The sequence below is a fragment of the Odocoileus virginianus genome, chromosome 2, assembly GCF_023699985.2.
Source record: "Odocoileus virginianus isolate 20LAN1187 ecotype Illinois chromosome 2, Ovbor_1.2, whole genome shotgun sequence".
NCBI lineage: Eukaryota > Metazoa > Chordata > Mammalia > Artiodactyla > Cervidae > Odocoileus > Odocoileus virginianus.
Window position 1 is genome coordinate 13,138,257 of NC_069675.1, and position 23,981 is coordinate 13,162,237.

The 23,981-nt window shown below is 49.5% G+C and overlaps 1 protein-coding gene across 1 annotated transcript; it reads right to left on the reverse strand.

The window, feature by feature from the left end:
* Positions 1-2,262: 2,262 nt before the first annotated feature.
* Positions 2,263-11,503, reverse strand: NAGK (N-acetylglucosamine kinase). The gene is made up of 10 exons (XM_020872818.2): positions 11,106-11,503; positions 9,006-9,090; positions 8,754-8,852; positions 7,851-7,992; positions 6,963-7,073; positions 6,167-6,279; positions 4,861-4,948; positions 3,823-3,920; positions 3,232-3,310; positions 2,263-2,599 (listed from the first exon to the last, which is right to left on the reverse strand). Exons 1-10 carry the CDS (start codon positions 11,132-11,134, stop codon positions 2,409-2,411), a joined length of 1,035 nt encoding a protein of 344 aa, XP_020728477.1. The 5' UTR covers positions 11,135-11,503; the 3' UTR covers positions 2,263-2,408.
* Positions 11,504-23,981: the final 12,478 nt, after the last annotated feature.

Below are 23,981 nucleotides of genomic sequence, written 5' to 3' on the forward strand. Positions count from 1 at the left end.
GAGAGGCTTTATTTTATATGGTAGAAAGATCAGGAGTTCAGACCCTAGCTAATGGGTTTTGAGTGCTTTTCTTTGCCTCCTTCTTACAATCAGGTTTCTAAAAATCTGAGCTGACTTGCCTATTTACAGCTTTTTGAGATACTGCAGTTATCTATACAGGGCCTGAATGATTCCCAGCGTTTAAGATGTGTATCATTTAGAACTTTCATTCAAAATTTTCATTAAACTAAGTATAATAAAGTACAGATACTGTAAACAGTACAGTCCATACATTTTCACCAAACTTTGTTAGTATAAGGGTATCATTCATATTTTTAATCTATATTAAAAACCTTCAGAGCACTCATCACAGTTGGCAGACACTTCAGTAACTGTCTGCTGACTGGGTGGTGCAGATGAGACCATGCTGTCCACAAGATAACGCAGGTAGAGTGAGGCAACGCTGGCCTTTTCAAGTGCAGTTTTTGTTCCCAGCTGTCTTGCTTGGCTCTTGAGCTCAGATGAATACATGCATTCCCAGTGGCTTGGCAGTATGGAACCCCATTCATTTATCCTATCTTATTAGGGAAGGAGATTATAAATTTAAAGGAGAATCTCATTAAAAATCACTTATGAAAAAAAAAAATCACTTATGACCTTCTGTACTGCAACGTCTGTTACAGAGCCTGACAGGAAAATAAGCTAGCCCATCACCTCTCCTTTGGCCAAAGGAAACAGGGACACCTCTGACCTTGTACACTTTACTGTTGCCTTTATTTTTTCAACTAGTATTTAGTGAGCACTCACGAGTTGGCACTGAAGTCAGTCAAGCTGTGCTCCTCGCTGTGATCATAAGACCTCCACTGTTCAACTGAATAGTGGGGTCCTGACAATGGTATGAAGTGATGGCTGTTCCCTGAAGAACATGAATATGTCTTATTTAAATTCTTCACCAATAGTGTAAGATTTTAAATCCAAAATACTGTTAGACCCTGGTCCTGCAGTCATGTGAAGACGTCTCCAAAGTTCATGGCTCATCAGTTGTGTTACTGAGATGGAGTGAAGGCACTTTGCTTGTGTCTCCGACTCCGCACGCTTGTTGGCAGAGGATGCACTGGAGACTGAGGGAGAGCTGACCCCAGAGGTCTGAACCATACCTAGAGAGCCGACTGTCCCTCCAGAATGGAGTTGGCTTGAGTTCTTACTGTGTTGAGCTAGGCTGATGGGACTGAAGCCACCACAGTTCTGCTCTAGACAGTGAAGTTAACAATGTCATCTGACTTGGGAAATAAGCCTAATAAGAACGCCAAAGTTACTGGGTAGAGCTCCCTCAAGGGCAGATCCGGGACCTCTGCAGCAGAAATTACCCGAAGTATTCAGTAGAAATGAAAACACCATGTCACCTCATCCTTGACCCACTGAATCAGCTTATGAAAGGGGGAAAAATCTAAGTTTAAAACAAGCTCATCAATAATTGATGCACAGAAGTTTGAGAACTGATGTCTAGGACATGATCCGTGCCTTCTAACAGCTTACAATCTAGACACTCAAGAGAGGCAGCCACTCTAGCTCAAGATTCTGTCTTCAGTCTTCTCCACGCAGCATGGACAGAACAGGAATCTCTGGGCTTGTTTTTATCAATCAAACTGCAGTATCCAGAGGACAGGAAATCATGTCTGCTCCTCAGCAGTTCATTCCCAGTGCCACATGACAAATAGGAAGTGTCATCCTGTAATGGGAGCCAGGCCAGCAGTCACCCTAGCTGCGTCTAGTTGGCCTTCTTGGAGCTCAGCCATTCTCACAACCTCTTCAGAACTCTTTGAAGCAGAAGAACTGCAAACTGTGCTGTTTTCCTATTAAGTACCAAATCCAGCGAGGTAACAAGTATCCCAGATTAGAACTGTCTGCTGTCCCCTAAATCCTACAGGAACTATCAAGAGAGGCTATGATATATCTCAAGTTATTCTTGGTGATGTTCCCCATGGAGAACACTTTGTTCCACTAAACATGGTCAGGAAGGGATTTTTACCCAGTTTGACAGGAGAAAATTGAGATCACAGGTTAACTGGCAGCCACACAGCATATGAGTATCTAGCATGAGGGGCGGGAGCAACACATAGATGGATTATCTAACCACGTGGTGAGCAGACTGCAGACCACAGGTCAAGCATCTGAGTGGGGGGCTTTACACCCCGAGCTAAAACCACTTCAGAGCCCTCTGGGATACCTGCTGGCAAGTAAGCTGAGGATGTACACAGCAAATGTGCTTGATAACAGTCCAGCTGGGGAGTGGTTAAAGTGCATTTATTTTCTTTTATGTGTTTCTTTTTTACAAAAAAAAAAAAAGGAAAAGGAGAAAAAGCCTCCTGCCTCCGAGCACCCAATGTCCACTGGGCTTGCTTAGAGAGGATAAAGCCAGGGCCGGTGCACTAGGAGAAGGTATAGGAGTAGAAGGCAATGGCATTGGCACTGTAGTCCATGGGGAGGAGGTGCCCGATGTGCCTGGCCCCAAGGCTGGCCGCGCCCAGGGCGGAGGAATGTCGAAGCTTCAACAGGGTGAAGCCGGAGAAGGAGTTCTGAGCCTGGATCTCTCTGCCTTGGGTCAGTGCCAAAAGGAAACCTGGGGAAAAGAATGCAGAGGACAGAGATAAGAGACCAGGAAAAAGGTGGGGACAGAGGGAGGGAGAGAAGAGGCCCAGGCCCGGAAGCCTCCTGTGGGGGAGCCATCTGCCAAACCCCTCACAGATGGTGCAGCCGAGAGTGGGAGCCCAGGGATGGCTGTGGGATCCTGGAGCCCGAGGCCCCCCTGCTGCCTGGGGGTTCCGTTGGGTCCTAGAGCTACCGCAATGTCATGAAAACCACAGAGCCACCTACACAAGCTGTGAGATAGCAGAAGGCACACTTCTGTCCTTCTAGGTAGGATTATGATGACTGGGCTGTCACGACATGCTGGTCAGAAGCTCCGACTTCAAGTTAGATCTGTCTTTAATTTTCAAAAGGCGGGGCTTATTTAGTAAATCCTTTGGAAAAGAACTTTTTTAAGAGTTTAAGGAAGCTGGATGGGACAGTGAAAAAAGGCTCCCCGGAAGCGTGAAGGCTGAGGGTCTTGGCCTGAGACATCAGTAGCCGGTCCAGGCCTCAGGGCCCAGGTCCCAAGTCCTCCCTGAGGCAGGCAGTTTGCCCAGGCCACCCGCCTTCCAGCCCCATCCCTCGCCCTTGCCCATCCCCACAGGGCCCCCAGCCCATGCTCACCTTCCTTCAGCAGCTCCCAGCTCTTCCACACAGAGCCCACGCACAGGATGGGCAGGCCCATCTCCCCCTGGAATAAGACCTGGCGGAAAGCAGAAATGGAAACTGGGGGCGACCAAGCCTCGCTGACGCCAGAGGGGGCAGTTTCTTAGGACCAACCCAACCTACCCTAGACATTCTCCCTCTAGCCAAGAGCCAGAAGGTGGACTCAAGGAAAAAGAAAAAAGGGAGGAAAATAGATTTTAAAAGGCAAAGGAAAGAAGGAAAAGGGACAATGGGTTAAAGAGCAACAGAGAGCAAGGAAAGAGAAGGGAGGGGAAGGGACAAAAGCAGGACTGAACCAGGCGCAACAGCACGACACGACAGTCAACCAATCTGTTACATATACAAACACCACGGGACCGGCCTCAAAGGGCAGGCACGGAACCAAGCCCTGTTTTGGTTACAGACTTCCCACAGAATTTTCTTCATACCCTCAGTTACTTTAGAGCTGTATCCAGTTTACACAGAGTTTGAAGGGACAACCTCATCCTAACAGGAAAGAGCCGGGTGTGGGTCAGCAGCTTCCCAACCTCCGTTTCCCCCTCAACTCACCGGGTCAATCTCCGGCAACACTGCCACAACGTGTCTGCCCAGCATCTCCCCGGCCTTCCTGAAGATGTAACGGGAAAGGGGGTCTCCCTGCTGAGCACCTGGGCAGGGAGGAGGAAACAGAGCGGGTGAGTACCGAGGGAGCTGCCGTCTTGTTCTCCTTCTCTGCTGCAGGGCAGGCCTGGAGGAGTACCGTGGCCAGCCGAGGGCTCAGTCAGAGTCGAGGCGCGCCTGCTGACGGGCGGGTAAGCCAGCCTCTGGGGGGGCCTCTCGTCCTCACTCCCCCACCCCCACCAGGAACTTCCACCCCAGAACAGTGTCCCGCACAGAGGGGGCTCACTCCAGGCCCTCAAGAGGGAGCCCCCCGGTGCCTGGTCCGTCTCCACCTTCACTGAGCCATTCAGTCTCTCCCTGAGGGTCTCTCAGCTCCGGGAAGCCAGAACTCGAGCACAGCTGGTACAGCTGCCGGGGCCCGCCACCCGCCTCCAACAGTCTGCTGTTGGTCAGCCCAGTCCCTTCCTGGCTCTGCTCCGAAAGGGCCTCAGGCCAGCAGGATCTAAGGGGGCCCTAAATGCCCTGAGACTGCAGGAATCGAAATTAAGGGAGCATGGCCTGTACAGTGGAGAAAAAGCAATGTGCAGACACACGAGACCTCGCTCAACTTCTCCTGACATTTAAGCAAATGTGCCTAACCTCTCTGTGATCCCCTAGTCCTCTGGGTATCACCAGTTAAAGAAGAAAGTTATACATTTGCCCAAAGGATAACTGCTTCATGAATGTCTCAGATATAGACATACAGCCTGCACGAGCCAGCTGTCAAGAAGAGAAACAGGCAACATAAAACACCTGTCCACACAGCCTGAGCATCCTTCTGCTTCCACCCTATGGCCTACCAGTACCAAGGCCCATGGTAGCAGAAAACTAAGGTCACTTGGTCAAAGGGAAACTGACTTCCAATCCCCATCTGAATCCTACTCCATCCTCCTATAGGGAGGTCTTTGCAGAACAAAATCAGATAAAACCCTGCCCTATCTCCAGTACCTTCTGCAACTTTCCGGCAAAACCCAGCAAACCTGCATTTATCGAAGTCCCTATACAGGTGGGTGAGGATTCCTAGCCGATCTGGCACCTGGGAGACAGAGAGAAGGCACAAGACAGTCAGCAGAGGCAAAGGGAAATTCCCCGTCTGCCCACCCAGGTGGCCTTCCTGCTGTCCCTGCTGTTAGAAAAGCTGGAGTAACATTTGTTTAAGCTTGAGAGAGTACAAGGATTTAAGATGCGTCGTTTGAGAAAAGTTCTGTTTTCCCCAGCATGGCATCTACTGCTCTTTAGGGGTCGCTGGGACACAACGCAGAGCAGTCTGGTCTCACCAAAGAGTGCTCTGCCGTTTCCTCAGGTGCTAACGACTACTGCTCACCGCACCTCTCCCTTAAATGTCCCAGGGTAGATCGAGAAGAAACTGATTTGTTTTCCCCACACATTTATTTCACCACAGGTCCATCTTCTACCACAACAAACTTACACACCTGTGACGCCTTTGAAGGTCCCAAAGAACAAGGGACTCCCTAGACAACATTACTAAAATGAAGGGGGGGGTGGCGCTAAAATCTGAGCATGTTAAGCATGTCACACACCCTGTCTATTAATCTTTGTAACAACTTAATGACTAAAGGATAAGAGAGAGAGGAGCAGACATATTAGTGGAGTTCAGAACCAATCTGCTGAGTCAGGTGAGATCCCTGCTTGCTCACAGGGCCCTCAGCCAGAGAGATGCCTATCAAATAAACTGATTTCCCTTCTCTTCTCCCCACGTCCACCTCTGGTGTAGCTAAAGGCAGCTGTTTCCTAACCCGCTGCAAATGAGCACAGCCCAGACTAGGACAGTCAATCCCTGCCGCCCTGGGTGGGAGGCTGTACCTTCCCAAGAACTCTCCTTGCCCACCTCTTTAGCTGCTCTCCTCCCTGACCACACAGGCCAGAGGTGGCTCACGGTCCAGCGTACCTGGGCAGACCGAAGCTGCTGCCCCTGGGTCTGTGTGCACTGGCTCCCAATCTCAGCCTGCACCTCTCCTTCTATCCTAAAATGGCACCTGCCTTCACCTCCCCGCAGAGTCTAGCTGCCCAAGGATGAAGTCTAGTTTGGCCCCACTCCTCATGCCTGACACTCGGGGAAAGCAGCACCCACCTCATTCTGAATCCTGTCCCCACTGACGACTTCTCCATCCTCCAGCTCTGACCCACAATTCAGCCTGACTTCCCCTGGCCCACCCAGTCCCTCTCCCGTGACCACTCCTGCTCAGTCTCCCGCTGTCCTATCCACACGGGCATGTTTACTGGGTGCAAGTACCTGGAAATAGTTGAACATGGCCTGTTTGACATAGCCAATGTCATGAGGAGCCGCCTCTAGGTTGTCGATGGAGTCAAACACTATTTTCACTGCTTGGTGTGCAATCCAGTAGGCTGCAGAGAGCAGAGAGGACTAAGAAGACGGGGCAATCTCCCCAAATTCACAGGGAAGGAAACTCAGACCTAGACAGGGTTGGGTATTACAGAGAATTAGGTGCCCCGATTCCCAGTCTGGGGTCCTCTAATTAAATTGTACCTGACCCACATAAGAGAAAGCTGGAGGAGGAGACAGAACAAGTGAAGCCGTGTCACTTCCACTCCCATCCTCATATAAATGTTGGGTCAGCCAGCTGCCCCTCAAACCACTGTCATCACTGCCAGGAACCAGACCATAACGGCCTTCATGAAAACGTTACACCTGCTACCTATAAAGAAGTGATGGTGGGAGGAGTTTCTATACCCTTTTCCCACTAGCAGACTATCATGCATCTCCTGACATCCATGGCCCTAACCTTCATAGTGTCAGTTCCCTCCAAAGGTCAACAGAGGTAAGCAACAGCTGTGATGCTGAGGCATGAATCTGAGTCCAGGGTGCAAGTTACTGCTGAAGAGCAGGGCCTGCCACTCGCCCAGCAACTGCATCTCTATGATCTCTTAGTCATTACCCTGTGCTCAGATTCAGGCGCTGTCCCCCCAGGAGTCCCCAGGGGTCTTCAGGCTGAGGGGAGAGGAAGATGGAGAGCTGCAGGGAGGGAAGGTCCAGGACCCTGGGACAGGCCCAGTCGGCGTGAGCTCACCTGAGCCCTCATCTCCCATCATGTGGCCCCAGCCGCCACAGCCGCTCTCAGAGCCGTCGGGGTTGATGAGCCTGCAGTTGGAGCCCGTCCCAGAGATGAGCACGATCCCACCTGGAAAGGGCACAGGAGGTTCAGCGTGGCTGAGGCTCTGCACAGAGCTCCCAGCTTCCGACTGAGGAGAGAAAGGACAGAGACCAGCCCCAAGCAAAGGGATCACCACCCAGCTTTGTAGAGAAAACCCAGCCCAGCTAGTTTCCTGCCTGAAGGTTGAGGGCCTGGGTCTCAAAAGAACCCCAGTCATATAGAGCCCTTTTCCAAAGAGGAACCCGAGTCTGTGTCTCCTTGCCCAGCCAGCCTTCAAGTGACTACCTGCTTTACTAAGTCCCTGCCGTGTGCCGGGGCGGTGTGAGACCCTGTTCACACGGTGCTACACATTCAAGACCCTAAACCACCTTAAGAAGACAATTAGCCCCATTTTCCAGATGAGGAAATTGAAATTCAGAGAGTTCTGTAACTTCTCCAAGATGGTACAGCTGGCAAAACAGGCCATCTCATGATGCCATAGCTTTTACATTCCCAACACACAGTTCCTCCCAGTGTCTTTTCAGCACTGTCGCTGTCCCCACCGGCTTCATCACTGCACGGCCCAATCCTCCTCTGCAGTGGACCCTCGTGTTTGACTCCTTTCTCACTTCCTATGAAGACACCCTTCTTGCCCTCCCTCCTCTGCCCAGTCCTTGCTCTACCAAGTTTCTGCTAATGAAAGGAGTGGGGGCCATGGTGGAGGCTGCTCCCCAGACATTTGCAAGTCAAGTTCTGCCAGCTACACCTAAGGGGCTTCCCCAAGAAAACCGGTTCTCAACCTCACCCCTCCCTCCACCTCCTCACCATCCGGCGTAGCTGTGGCGATGGAGCCGGCGGCATCGGTGGTGATTAAGTAGCTTTCACTCAGGTAGGGAAATCGGTCCCTCAGCTCCTCCATCAGCATCCTCACCGCGTCCTCCTGATCCCCACCGCTCAGGGATAGGCCCTAGGCCACGCGGGAGGTGAGCGAGCAAGCAGAGGCCCAGACCCAGCTCCTTTCTCAACCCCCTCCCCTCCTGATGACTGCCCCTGCTTTCTACAGCTGGGCCTTCCCTGTTCATGCAGCCCAGTCCTCCTTCCACCCCACAGAGCCTCAGCAGAAGGCTGAGGCTGCAAGAACCGGGATGGAGCATAGACAAAACAAGGGAGTCAACACTGCCAGGTTTGGAGCTGGGAAGGACACAGTGCCCTTAGAAAAACCAGGCAGAGGAGCAAGCGGAGGAGGAGCTTGGTTTGGAATGCATGGGGTTTGGCCATGCCTGCAGGACATCTCACAAACACGTCCAGGGAGAAGCCAGAGCTACAGTGACCTGCGAGTAAGCTCTGAGCCAGGAATACGAGCTAACATTTAACCAGCGCTCATGCGTCAGGCTCTGTGCGAACCACTTTGGGATGTATCATGTCATTTTACTTTCCCAGCAACTGAGGTAGCTACTGTTATCTGCATTTCCCAAATGAGGAAACTGAGGCTTAGACAAGATAAGTAACGTGCCGAGGGCCACCCAGATGTTGAGTCACAAAGCTGGGATTCAAACCAAGGCCTCAGGGCTCTCCAAAGCCTTCTGCTCTTCCAATCCTGTGGCTTGTAGGTGACAATGCAGCCACAAGAATGTATGTCTTTCCCTCTGCAGTCACCAGGCTCCTCCAGTTCAAACTCACCATCTCAGCATTGCTGTGACCTAATTCCCAAGCGCTACCCAGACTTACCAAGCTTCGGAGAGGAACCCGAGGATCCACCCCTGCTTTCCGTTTGGCCCTGTTCACCATCTCGTTGATCCTCTCCACGCACTTGTCTGTCCCGATCAGCTGGCCCCAATCAAGGGAAGGAGGAGTTACAAAGGCGTGCATGACCTGTGTTGCCCCAAAGGCTGCTAAGTGAGCCCCAGCCACCACCTTAACAGGAGTTACAGAGGATAAAACCACAATCAAGCCTACTCGTCCCCTCAGTGTGGCCTTTACCCAGTGGTTTGTGCTGAGTCCATCCGCTTCTGCCAGGATCTGCCCATCCTCTGAGAGTAAAAGGACCTTGGATCGTGTGCCTCCCCTACAGAACACAAGGGGGCACTCAGTCTTAACTCAAAAACCTGCAGTCCTTGTCACAGGCAGAGCCCAGTGTGAGGGAGATCGCTTCAGCAAACCCAGTTACCACTCCCAAACCTTCCTCTGTGGCTGGGTGATTGCTATGCTCTTGGACTTCCGAAATGCAGTTCCCGTTCAGCTTCCTTAGGGGGCATCCTACTTATCCTCCAAGACCCCTTGCCCTTGAAACCTCTGATATGTGGCCAGCCACCACAGCGCCATTAGTTCAGCTGTGTCACTGTTCCCCACCCCACTCACCCCGGACTCCACAGTATTAAAAGTGTGTTAAGCTGTTTTCCTGTCTGCCTCTCACTAGACTCCAAGTTCCATGGGGTCAAGCTCTGGATCATTTATTTACCCTCACACCTGGCACAGGTAAATAAAAGGAACTGAGTATCTCTCTACTTCTCTCAGAATAGCTACAGGTTGCCTTTAGCAGCTTCAGCTGCCAAGGTCTTTAAGACACTCTTGTGAGAGACACTGACCAGATGGGAGGGAGAGTTAATACCTGCTTAAGCAACTAAATGGTCAAATGCTGGGACATGGTAGTTTGGAGGGAGGTCTGTGGTGGTGTGATGTATGTTTCTTTATTGATCAGTACTTTCAGGACTATCAGAAGAGGACACCGAAGACCTGCTGATCAAACTCAAAGATGACAACAAGTTTCAAAGGGGTAGTTAATGTATGAGGTGGCACATTGTCCCCAAAGAACTTAACAAACTGGAAAAAAAGTTTATATGTTACACATGAATATGACCAGGATGAACACAAACTTCTGTACTTAGTTTAAAAAACTGCAATAGATACAGGGCAGGAGAGATCGATCATAACCATGCATGTGAAAGAAAAGACTCTGGGGTCCATGCATGTGTCTGCAGTGAGATGTGACTGCTGTAGTCGTCGTCCAAGCTCAGATTAAAAAATGCTCTAGCTCAGACAAAAGCCACTCTCTACTCTGATCTGACACACCCAGATTCATAGAATGTTGTCACTGGCAGGGAACTTTGGCGATCATTCTGTTCATCGCTCTTCTCACTTCACACATGTGGTAACTGAAGCCCAGACAGGGCAAGAGTCTTGCCCATGCTGATACGGAGGAGAAAAGTTATTACAAAAAGTCTGGCAGACAAGCTTCCCAGCAGGAAATATGCAAGAACAAGAGGGCTGGATCTAGGGTGAGGAGCCTTAAGTGCCAATAAGAACAGAGAGGATTAAAAAAAAAAAAAAATGGAGGGGTTTCAGACATCAGGACAGGCTAGCACTCCCACCACCCCAGCTTTAGGTCGTGTGTCTGTCTGTGTGTGTCTGTCTGTGTGTCCCCGCGCTCAGTCGCTTCTGACTCGTTGCAACCCTAGGGACTGTAGCCCACCAGGCTTCTCTGTCCATGGGATTCTCCAAGCAAGAATACTAGAGTGGACTGCCATTTCCTCCTCCAGGGGATCTTCCCAACTCAGGGATCCAATGCGTCTTCTGCAGCAGCAAGCGGATTCACCACTGCGCCACCTGTGATGTCCCTTAAATCCCAGATACCTTCTGGCAAAGCTCACTGTTCCGGATTCCACCACACTCCCGCTCCCCACCCCCAGTCCAGCAACTTCACACCTGACACCTGTTCTGCAAAACTCTAGGGAGCAGGATTGGGGAAAGAAAAAAAAAAGAGTTGCTCCAGCAGAACTCCGATGGAGTGGGTCTTTCGTGGGAGAAAAGGGCGTGTTTCCGCCACAAAACACAAAGGAGGGACCCCGGGCTGTTGCCGTGGCAAACAGTGCCTGCAGAGTACACGACCGCGCACCCAAGGTAACCGCTGCGCCTGCACACACTCCTCCTCAAGGCCCCAAAGCCCAGGTGGCCGAACCTTCACTGAGGCGGGAGGTCACCAGCCTGCCGGCCCGGCTACGGCCTTCCTTTCGCCCCCTCTCCTCGTGCCAGAGAGTGGCCCAGGACTCCCCTCCCGGCCTCCCCGCTCCGGACCGCACTCACCCCTCTACGCCCCCGTACAGCGTAACCATGCTGCTGCTACCGCCACCGCGGATCCCGCCGCTCGCTTCCCTCCCGGCGATTCCCTCCCTCCAGTCCGCAGGGCACCGCCCCGCGTCACGTGAACACCGGTGCGGCCCCGCTGACTCCCCATGCGCGTGCGTGGGGCGTGGCGCCGCGGCCCGCCCCCAGCCCCGGAGCGGCGCGTCTGGCTGGTGCGCCCGGCTGGTTAAGTGCAGTCCGCGGCGGCTCCTGCAGGCCTCCTCCCCCCCGCCTGGGCCCTGCTTTTGGAGACTGATACGGGATCCCAAGTGGAGGAGCCCGAAAGGGGTGTTCAGGCCAGACCCGTCACTGCCTTGCTCGCCTCTCTCTGCCCGGAAGTTGGTGGCAGCTCCGCCTCGCGCATGCGCAAAGCTCGGGCGCCACGTAGACTGTAGGTGAAACAGACCGTGACGCAGGTCGGGGGCAGGGCCTCGCGATATGGGATCGGGGAATCACTGGAAGTCTTAAAGAATTATTGCACTGGTCAACCCAACACATGCCCGGCGATGGCAGAGTCACACCATGCGCCCATGAGTACCCACGCAGACTTTACACTTCGCTTGTGTGAATATTCGTAACCAAGAGTAACTAGAAGCGGGCTGGAAACCGAGAAACCTCTCCAGGTTGTCCTTGTAAGCCGAGAAGGGAGCGTTCAGTTTTTACTGTCTTACAGAGGAAGTTGGGTTCTTTGTGGAGGCTATTTGGAGGCTGTAGTATGCCAGGCAAACTAGCAGATTTGGTTTGTAAAATAAAACTTGTATTTTGGGGGGCAAGAAAAATGTAAACTTTCAAGGTTTTATCTGCCCTTTGGCCTCCTCTTCCCCCACCTATTGTGCATTGCGTATCTGCGTTAGGCATGGACCAAGCCTCTGTGAACCTCCCCTTCGGCAGAAATACCTGCTTAACCATAAAGAGCAAAATTCTGGCATCAGTAAGACGACTTCTTAAAGATAACACTCATTCTTGATAGAGGGTCACATGGCACTTAGATATGGATTCTGTAAACTGTCAATAATATTTAATGTACAGCTGTCTTTCAAAAAATTTGTATTACTGTGCTTCGACTTCTAACAGGTGAAAGAATTCTTGGAGCTTTCTGAGATGCTCTTCTTGAGTTATAATCGGCAAATTTGGCTCGAATAAAATTTTCCATTTCTTTCTTAGATCGACTGATTATTTATTGTTGACAGGTTTTAGAAGCCTTTTGTTACCTTCCAGCCACCACAGAGCTCTCATTCTTTATAGGGGTGGAGACAGGGAAAGGGAGGGGGACAATACTAGTCCAGTCTGGGAGTCAAGCCGGGGCACCTGCGCGCCTCCGTGGGCATCTCCAGGCGGTTCTGGGCAGCAACCTGGGCTAGGAGGGCAGTCAGCTGCCATTGGCATCTCTTCAGGAACATCAGTCTAGTGAGAGGGACTTAGCAGGGCAATTCTCAAGCTGGCCTATCCCAAATTCCCCACCCCCATCTCCCAGACATGCCTGCCGATCTTATAAAAGAAACCCAGCACTAGGCGCTTCTGCCCCTGACAGCCAACTGGATCTGTTAATGCTTTGAACATTTGGGGCATATGTGCTTTTTAAACTAGAAAAGATGTTTAGAGAACAGCATCGAAACATGTATATTATCAAGGGTGAAACAGATCACCAACCCAGGTTGGATGCATGAGACAAGTGCTCTGGGCTGGTACACTGGGAAGACCCAGAGGGATGGGTTGGAGAGGGAGGTGGAAGGGGGGATCGGGATGGGGAATACATGTAAATCCATGGCTGATTCATGTCAATGTATGGCAAAAACCACTACAATATTGTAAAGTAATTAGCCTCCAACTAATAAAAATAAATGGAAAAAAGAAATAAATCAATCCATTAAACTGAAAAAAAAAAAAAAAAAAAACCCTAGAAAAGAGGAGTATTTTCACTTGTTACCTATCTGGGACTCTGAAACACTTCAGTTTAACCCCTAAGAGTAATTAAAAGTATCTGAGAGACGGGTAGGATTTTTTTAAGCCCACCTGTATCATTTACATCCATAGTACTTCAGGCCTGGAAAGTGTTTATCCAAAGCACACATTTTTAGGATAATGAAAGTAAAATATTCTGGTGAGATAAACTGGCAGGATTTTTGAAGAGGAAACTGTAGATAGATTTTGAAAGAACTGTTCCTTTTCATGCCTTGGTACAGTGAGCCTTCGGATCTATGTATATGATAATATTAAAGTTTCCCTTTGTATTTCTTGTTAGAAAAGGAAGCACAAGAAAGGTTTGAAGATAAGAGTTGAGTTCACCATTTGCTAGTGATGACCTTGAGCAAAGTACACAGAATTGCTGATTCTTTTCCTCTATGAAATGGAGATGTTAAACAGCCAACTACTCAGACTTATACGGGATTTATGTATCAAAAGGGTTGTGGAAATCATAAAGTACTGCATAGATCTTAACTAATTTTTATTGGCCTTGCTAATTAGTGTCTGCTGTCCAACAGAGTAGCCACATGTGACTATTAAGCACTTGAAATGTGGCTAGTCCAAATGAGATGCAATGTGAGTGTAAAATATAGGACAGTTAAGATTTAGTACCAAGACAGAATATAGAAGTATCTCCTGTAGTTTTTACACAAGTGACATGTTGATATTATTTGGAGATAGTGAATTAAAATGATATGTTATTAAAATAAATTTTGCCAGTCTGTTTTATCTTTTTAAAATATAGTTAACTAGAAATTTTAAAAATTACATATGTGACTCGCATTTCTACTGTGTGTGCATGAATGTTAAGTTGCTTCAATCATGTCCAACTCTTTGCAACCTGATGAACTGTAGCCCACCAGACTCCTCTGCCCATGGGATTCTCCAGGCAAGAATACTGGAGTGGGTTGCCATGCCCTCCTCCAGGGGACCCAGGGATTGAACCCGCATATCTTACATCTCCTGTGTTGGCAGAAAGATTCTTTACCACTAGCACTGTGCTATTCTATATCCTGTCTCCTAGCCACCTGGGCCAGAATATTTCAAAGTTGTTAAGTACCTATTTATGAAGTATGATTGATTTAAAGAAGAAAACTCTGTTGAATAAATGACTATACATTTGTGTTGTACATTAAAGTTCTATAAAGTTATTTTATGTATCTTTATCTCATTTGATCATTCCAACAACCCCATGAAAATATCAGATTTCTAACCACATATTACAAGTGAGGAAACTGTGAAATCAAAGTAATTAGCCTAGGCTCACACAAATAAAAGATGTTGCTTAAAATGGGTGTGGGTAGTTACTGTAATGGGAAGGAAATAAAGATGTTGCAATGCAGACAAGTGTTAACGACTATATAGCTTTGTAAAGGTTTAGTGCCCCTTCGTACTGGCCTTGCAATGCCCCAGCAGCTGCTCCTGTGATGCTCACAAGATTGGTAAAGTCCTCTAAGAATCTGCAAGCCAGTTTCATTCTGTCCTCTCTACTTAATCCTCATGACTCCAGGGAGGCCATATTTCCTGAGAAGTGGGGGAGGGGGTCAGGTAAAATACTGGAAAAATATCCTCCCTCCCAAATCCACTTATGATTTTGGAGCAGGGAGTTTGATGATCCAAGATACTCAAAAGGGTATGTTGACCTGGTTCATGAAAGCACAACCACATCTGTTTTCACTCAGCACTGTATTTCTTGGGCTAACCTCAGTATCAGGCATATAACAGGAGGTCCATGAATGGTTTTAAGAGTACTTATAAACTATAAAGCACTCTACCACAAATAGGAGAGGTAGTAAATACTACTGTGAACTAAAGACGGAAGCGAGCAGATTCTGCAGCAGAGATGTTTTGCAGAACAAACGGGAGAGGAAGACGTTTGGAGAAAATAGAAGTGAAATTGTGAACTGGGGAAGTGGGTGCTGGACAAGTGGTCAGGGGGCCTCAGAGGGATCGAGCCCTGATGTGTCTTGCATTGGAAAGTTACCACGGCATGTGTGACCTCAGCACTGTGCTTTAGGACAATTAATCTGGCAGGTTCCTTATAGCAGGATAAATGGGAGGGAAGAGCCGGGAGCAGGAAGATACTCAGAAAGCTGGGGCAATAACTCAAGCAAGAGATGAACAAGAAGTGATGAGGAGCAGGGCAGAAGTCATGGGGAGGGATTGTAGTTAGGGTGGGGATCATGCTGACCTTGTCCTTTGTTCTACGATGAGAGCAGAGACAGACTGGAGTTGGCTTCTTACAGGGGAAGAAAGAGGGGTGAGGGGCGGAGGTGGGACTCTGAGGCTGGTAGCTGGAAAGCAAGAGCTCTTCCACACCTGTAGGTCCACCAGGAACAATTCAGAAGGGGTGAGGTGTCCAAAGAAGTAAGTGTGGATGATTGTACACAGTCTGCCTTTCAAGCCTCTTCTGCCTTGATCTGACGCGGTTCTGAAAGGGGGGGCCTTAGGTCAAGCCAACTACCCCAGAAAATCAGGTTAGTTTACTCCCTCTTCCTAGGCATGAGGGTGTTTATATATGTGTTTATATGCATGTTTTGGCTTGTATTGATCTATACATAGATTTGTATATATTTACATATTTGTATATGTTCTAAGTGACTAGATTCATCTACAAGGGCATATATTTGAGATTGTATCTTTATGCATGTTTCTGTATTAGTGTATGTACAGAATTAGCATTTCAATTCTCAAAGGAACCTAAGCAATCCTGTACATCTAGGTACCTCTGAGTGGGTGCATAGGTATACAAATGTAACTTTGCCCGTTGTGCTGGAGCTGGCCCATACTAGCTCACAAAGAGCTAATTGTGCATATTTTTCTAACTGTTCAGTGATATGGCATTAATAGCTCTAAATTACCATGGTAGGAGTATTTACAGCCCAGAAATCAGCAGCTGGTGCCAGTCACATTGTTGTTATTTGTATTTCCCAGAAAGCTGGCTGTTAGACCTTTAGCAGCACGCACTGGATAGATGTTTGCCATGTGTGAGAGCAACCGTGGTCTCTGGTCTGTGCACACCAGTGTAGGAGGACATACATGAAAGCATGTCCTGCGTAATGGGTCCATTTTTTATAGACTACAGACTCAGGGGTTCAGAATGCACCTATTTTCCTACAACTAAGCATAATTTCTGTCTCAACCCTCCACTTTTAATCGAGCCACTTACAGGAGAAAGTGATTTCAGGTTTCAGTTTAGACTGACTGACCTCTCATCCTTCCTCCTCTTGGTTTCCCACGCTTGTGTCTGAGGGCCAGGGGGCTGTGGGTAAGGGCAGCTCCAGGCATCTGCTGAGATCTGAGGTTTTCCCATCAGGGTCTTTGCTCATTTGCGTCCAGTCTCCTCACAGCTCCTGAGATTCCCTCGGCCCATGAAGCATCCAGTTTCCCAGAGCACACTGCCACTTTTGAAACCTATCCTCAGGGCAGGTTGGTTCCCTTCTCCTGGCACCCGGACTCCCCCTACAGTCTGCTGCATACAGGAGAAGAGCAGCATCGCATCCCCTGACCACAAAGTCCCCGATAAGAAAAATCTTACAGAGGCTGAAACTCCAGAGGTCAGGGGCCAAGATGGGGTTTGAACCAGTTCTCTCTGACTCCAAGCCTTTTTCATTCTACCAGACGGGCCAAATTCTCCATGGACTAGGAGCACTTGGTACATGTTTTCAGTCATGAAATGAAGTGAAGTGTTAGTCGCTCAGTCGTGTCCAACTCTTTGTGATGCCCTGGATTGTAGCCTGCCAGGCTCCTCTGTCCATGGGATTTCCCAAGCAAGAATACTTGAGTGGGTTGCCATTCCCTTCCCCAGGGGATCTTCCCAACCCAGGGATCAAACATGGGTCATGATAGCTGCTCAAATAATTATAGAATTCCCGGTTTCATCATTCAACTTTGCAGCAGCTGGTACCTCTCCTGACACTGTGGTACAACAGGAACCCCAGAAATAAGTGTGTGTGGAAGGAGGGCTGTGAGCTGAATTTCTTCTAGGAAGTCTGTCACATGTAAAGTCAGTGGTAAACGTTTCACCAACTCCTGCTTCCTAGTTTGTCCCAGTCCTTTATCAGGGTTTGTCCTTCCTGAACATTCCTAGTTTTTACTTGTTCCTAATCTCTAGTCTGTTACTAAATGTGCTTTTCTGCCCCTAACTCTGAACGAACTACCTTTTGCACCTATTATCCTTTGACTGTAAGCTAATCACACCCTGTATCTGGTGCTTACCTTTATAGCAGTCTTTTTCACAGACCACCACTCTTAGTTTTCTCTGTTTGAATTATAAAGAGAAGGCTGCAGGGCCACCAGACTGCCAGACTCAATTACTGAGTTACTGACTCCAGCCTATGACTGTGTTGGAAACAATGCAATAGGAAGAATACAAGATCCGTACACCTTTGTTCCTCATCAGATCTCGGACTTCAAGCCCTCATCTTATATAAAGCCCCAAGACTCCTTATGGAAAGGGGGCCCACAGTCCTTGAGGCATGAGCCTACTGTGTTCCCCTCCTCTACCGGCTGAGGATTAAAGGCACCTTTCTATTTCCTTCAAACTTTCTTGGTCTTTTTATTCAGCTTCTGTGGGCAGAGAAAGCCAAGATTTTGGTGGGCAACAGAAGCAGTGACAGATTTCATTGTCTTGGGCTCCAAAATCACTGCAGACATTGACTGCAGCCATGAAATTAAAAGATGCTTGCTTCTTGGAAGAAAAGCTATGTACAATCTAGACAGCATATTAAAATGCAGAGACATCACTTTGCTGATGAAGGTCCCTCTAGTTAAAGCTATGGTTTTTCCAGTAGTCAGGTACAGATGTGAGAGTTGGACCATAAAGAAGGTTGAGTGCCAAGGAATTGTTGCTTTGAAACTGTGGTGTTGGAGAAGACTCTTGAGGGTCCCTTGGACACTAAGGAGATTGAATCAGTCAATCCTGAATGAAATCAACCCTGAATATTTATTGGGAAGACTGATGCTGAAGCTGAAACTCCAATACTTTGGCCACATGATACAAAGATCCAACTCATTGGAAAAGACCCTGATGCTGGGAAAGATTGAAAGCAAAAGGAGAAGAGGGCAGCAGAGGATGAGATGGTTGGGTAGCACTACTGACTCAATGGACATGAATTTGAGCCAACGCCAGGAGATAGTGAAGGACAGGGGAGTCTGGTGTGCTGCAATCCATGGGGTTTCAAAGAGTCAGACACCACTGAGTGACCAAACCACAGCAATAGCAAATCATCTCGCTCATTAGCCTATGAAATCACCCAGCCTATAAAAACTAACCACCTCATGTTTCCAGACCTCTTTCATCTCCTGAGATGGCCCACATTCTGTCTGCAGAATGTGTATCTCCCCCAAATAAACCTTCTTTCTCTTTACTATGGCTTGTTCTTGAATTCTTTCCTGTGCAAAGCCAAGAACCTAGTCCCAGGGACTCATCTGAGACCTGGGAAGTGACCATCCTCTCATGCCCCACACTCTTTCCTGCAACATCTAAAGCAGTTAAAACAGTACCTTTCATGATGCCCTGCCTGCCGATCTCCTTGGAGCCAATCCCTGCTATTTCAATACCTGTTAAGAAATTGGGAGACGAATGGTCTGGTTTGCTCAGGACTCAGGGACTTCATCTTATTTAAAAATAGGATGAGTTGGTCACTCTATTAAAAAAAAATCACTCCTGGAGAGGAGTCCTAGGGCAACTCTGTCAGTTGCCCCAATGACCCATGACAGATTACATGGCTCAGGAGTCTTCAGGAGGAGAAATGTTGAGTTTTCAGTTCAATAAAATTGTCTTCCAATAATTTAAGAGAGCAGGATTTACATGTCACTGGGAATAAGAGAATGAGGTATTTGTTCCACAGATCAATTCAGCATTGTTTCCCAAATGATGTTTCCTCGAGAGATGTTCATTGGTACTTCCAGAACAAAGAGTTCCTGTGGTCCCTCAGAATAGAGTCCTCTTTAGTCTTCCTACCCCACCCTTATCCTGGGGAGTCCTGCTGCCCATCAATACATTAAGGCTCAGAAAAGCCCCAAAGGAGAACAATCAGTTTCATCCTATTTAATGGCTCAATAAGCAAGGATACTTGTGCTGACTTAAAAAAAAAAAAGCATAATGTGAGAGTTAAGAGTTTTAAGAGAATTAAGAGAGCTAAGAGAGTTAAGAGTTTCTTTATTTCAGGCAAAATAAGGACTGCAGTCCAGGAGATAGCACCTTAGACAGATCTGGGAAACTGCTCCAAAGAGGGAGGGGTGAAAGTCAATATATATATATATGTGATTTTTGGCAAAGGTGGAATACATGCAATCAAGCATGTATTTTTCCAGAAGATTTCTGCTAGTCTCATGAAGCCTTCGCTAGCACGAGGAACAGTGTCACCATGACTGGTTTTAGAGCTCATCTAGATATGAGAAGACACACGAGTTGGGCTCATAAAATCAGTCCTGAGAATATCTATCCAAAGATCTGTTCTGCAGGTTTTCCTGGAGAACAGAGTGCCTCATTTCAGCTCTCCACCATGAACTCCTTTCAGGGGGTGTTGAAGGTCAGCAGCAACACACGATTTAACCCTTATAGAGGTAGATGGCAAGCACCCATGGCAAATGCCAATTTGTAGTTGACACTTGTACCAAGGAAGTGTTACTTCACAAGAGGTATTAGGTGCCTAATATCTCTGCCCTTCCAACACACATAGACACACACATACACACACACACACACACACACACACACACACACACACACACTTTCTCTTAATTCCAGTTTGAAAACTGGAAGAGAATATTGATCTACAGGGTCATCTATTTTATGGTCCTGAAGGCCTTTTCCAGCTCAGTAAGCTCAGAGGGTAATCCAGCTGGAAGTGTAATTTCTATTCTATTCACTTTCTTTTTCTCTCTAATCATCCACTGGCATTTAAAAGTTGGGCTTTTCAATTCTCCAAGCCTCCTTACCCTAGAGTCCCAGGTGTACTTTGCTTCCCTCTGGGCTGGAACCACCAGCAGCCCTGGACAATTTCCCAGAGCCTGTTCATCTCTGCTGGAGGCCCAAGGCCTGGAGAAGATGGACAAAGCCATGGCCTAGCCAGGGGAGGTTTGCCCTCCTCCACTCCTTCCCTTCCTCTTACCTCCTTCTCTGGGGCAGCCCAGAATCTTTCCCCAAATCCTGGCTCAGGAAGACCTTGGCTGGCTCCAGCCTTTTCTGACTCCTAAGGAGGAAGGGCAATGTGGCTTTCAACTCTCTAGACATAGAGCAAGGGCATGACTGGCCTAGGAAGTGTTGCCCAGAGCCTCTTTTGGTCCTTCCCCAGCATCTTGCCTCTCTCTGAGTGATGGAGTATATCAAAGGAGGCCATTGGAGTGGATGACCAGATGGGATTTTTTTTTTCAGTCTTGAACCCCTGAGCTGGGGCATTGAGGGGGTGAAAGGCAGGAGAGGCATGCTATCACCCAAATATGCCCGGAGTTCTGCAATCCCTTGAGTAGGATAGATGGGGCAAGGATGTAGACAAAGGTTATAAGATCTGGCCAGAGTAGCAGGAGGGTCCTTCCTAGAGGAGGCAGGATTTGGGGATGGATTAGAGTGAGAGGTATTCTAATCCCAAACTGATGGGAGACTTTGGGTCCTGGTGAAAGTGTGAAGGGGTCCAAGCTGGGCTCTGGAGGCATGAAAGGTGGGCATGAGGTAGGTACCCCTTTGAGGAGGCCAAGTCTTAAGCTTTCTCATGGCCTGGGCACTGCCTCATTGAGAGGAGGATCGTAAACTAGCTCCCACTGAGGATTCCAGCTTGGCTGAGAAAAAGCCACTTCATTGTCCCCAGAACCCTAATGCTGGGGACGGCAAGAGGCTGGGCAACTGCTTCTACTCAATCCCTGGAAAACCCCTGGAAAATCCCTGGAAGTGGGGTGCCAGGAGCATCTGTATGAACCCTGACAGATGCATGTCAGCAGAGATCGACTGTAGTATTCCAGCTTGTGGGGCTTCCTCTCCCCACCCACTCCCATTAGGGGATGTGCACTTTAAGAGAAACCATGAGGGAGAGCCTCACTGAGCGCAGAAGAATTGATGCTTTTGAACTGTGGTGTTGGAGGAGACTCTTGAGAGTCCCTTGGACTGCAAGGAGATCCAACCTGTCCATCCTGAAGGAGATCAGTTCTGGGTGTTCATTGGAAGGACTGATGCTGAAGCTGAAACTCCAATACTTTGGCCACCTGATGCAAAGAACTGACTCATTTGGAAAGACCCTGATGCTGGGAAAGATCAAAGGTGGGAGGAGAGGAGATGACAGGATGAAATGGTTGGATGGCATCACCAACTCGACATGAGTTTGAGCAAGCTCTGGACAGGGAATCCTGGCATGCTGCTGTCCATGGGGTCGCAGAGTCGGACACGACTGAGCGACTGAACTGAACAGATGAGGGGGAGCAAAGATGGACCTAGAGGTCTGTCCCTCTAACAGTGACTTTTCAGACACTGAACAGGTCATCCTGCATAGATGTTTGGGCTTGGAGCCCTCCTCACACCTTGTCATCACACCACATCCCCCCAGGCCAGTCCTGTGCGCCGAGCCATCTCTGCGATCTCTCAGGAGGGTGAGGGGCATGAGCAACCATCAGCAGGACTCACTGGCCCAGCCGGTCCCCCGTGGCCGGGCATGTGCGGTTCAGCGGCTGTCTGAGGCCTAAGCAGAGGGGACAGCAGCGCCTTTCCTGAGACAAGTGGGAAGAAGGTATCAGCCACGGCTGACCGAGCGGTGACCCAGGGCTCAACACAGAGCCAATTAGCAGCCACCACAGTGGCAGTGGGCTTGCCGCGGCTTCCACGAGAAGCCCCACGTGCCACCGGCGTGTCAGCCTGAGTTAGCAGCAGGAGGGCTGAGTGGAGTCTGGCTGGAGGCTGCCTGCACTGCGGAGTGTGGGTGATAACACTTCCCCTGGGCTCAGGGCAGCTGGGCCAAGTGAGACGGGGGAATACGCGTGCCTCTGCCCGAGAGTTAGTGTGTGTGGTGCCTGTGTACACGTGTGTGGTATGTGTAAAGATGCATGCTGTGTGCATACATGTGTGTACACGTGTGGTGCCTGTGTACACGTGTGGTGCCCGTGTGCACATATGTGCTGTGTGTAAACATGTGCATTGTGTGCATACATGTGTGTGCACACGTGTGGTGCCTGTGTGCACGTGTGGTGTGTGCACGTGTGTAGCGTGTGTACACACATGATGTGTGCGCGCATGTGTGGTGTGTATGCGTGTGTGCATACATGTGTGGTGTGTGTACACGTGTGGTGCATGTGTGCACATATGTGGTGTGTGTAAACATGTATGCTGTGTGCATACATGTGTGTGCATGTGTACACATGTGTGGTGTGTGAACGCATGTGCTGTGTGCATACATGTGTGGTGTGTGTACATGTGTGGTGTGTGCACACATGTGATGTGTGCATACATGTGTGGCGTGTGCATACACATGTGCTGTGTGCATGCATGTGCGGTGTGTGTACACACGCGTGCTGTGTGCATACATGTGTGCATGTGTGTGGTTCCTGTGTACATGTGTGGTGTGAACACATGTGCTGTGTGCATACATGTGTGGTGCGTGCATACATGTGTAGTGTGTGCACGCACGTGATGTGTGCATACATGTGTGGCATGTGTACACATGCATGTACATACATGTGTGGTATCTGTGCATGTGTGTGTTGTGTGCATGCACATGTGTAGTGTGTGTAAACATGTGTGGTGCATGTTACCCATTCGTCATCCAGGACTTGTGTGTCAGTGTGCGTGCACACACCTGCTCACGTCCCTTCAGCATGTTTACTGCGTGCTTTGTGTGTTTACTTAGTGAGAGGTGAGGATTTTCGGACTGAGCAGGCCGAAGTCCCTGCCCTCCAGGGGCTTCTGTTCTAGTGGGAGAGACCAAAAAGAAGACAGTAAACAGCTACTCTGTGGACGCGGTAGAGGAAAGTGCTAAGAGGAAAGGCAAAAGGAAAAGGGTTGGGGTCCTGTTTCAGTCTGTGATCAGGGAGGGCCCCTCGGAGGAGGTGATCTTGATCTACATGAGCAGGAGGCAGCTCATGACTACCCCGAGCAGAGGGCTGCAGACAGAGTGAGGAAAGCAGGGCCAGAGTGCAGGAGCTAGGGTTCCACTGTGCTGTCCGTGTGTGATGTGGATGGGAGGAAAAGGGAGACCCCACAGCTGAGGGGATATCTGACAGGCCAGACCTGGGAACAGCCCTCAGTGAGAACCTCCTTGTCCAACTCAGCTCGCTAAATCCACCCCCGCTGTCCAGCACAGCCGGGCCTCTGGGCCCCTCAGCTCGGCTGACGTGTCCACGGGGTGGCCAGAAACCAGAGAAGCCACTGCCAGGCTCCTTTTCTCTCTCAGAGAACTGGCCTGGAAGCTGCATCCTAGAGGCCAGAGGCGATGCTGCCTGTGGGTGCTCTGACGCGAGGAGCCCCTGGCAGATGGTGTGATGGGACTGCAAAGAGGCTGGTGGGGACGATGGACACCCTGGACTACGCTCTCTCAGCCCAGACTTGGGAGGCCTGGCAGGGCTGGGCCTGGGGAGAGCTGGAGGCCTCCCCGCTCTGCGCACCACCTCTTTGTGGGAAGGGCAGGCTCTAGACCCCAGAAAAGGTCAGAGCCGGCTTCAGACCTTGTCTTTCATTTCCCAAACCCAGAAGCCCCGGACAGGGAGCCTCGCAGGCCCAGGAGGGGAAGCTTAGCGGGCTCCGCCACAGGTGGCCTCTGGGAGAGGTGTTTGTGTGTCTGTGAGTGAGCCCCCCGTGCATGTATGTCTGCAGCTGGGCGCCTCTGTGGACCCTGCAGCCTCTCTGGGTACGTGCCTTTCTGGGTGTGAGTGTGTGAGGTGTCTTGGTAT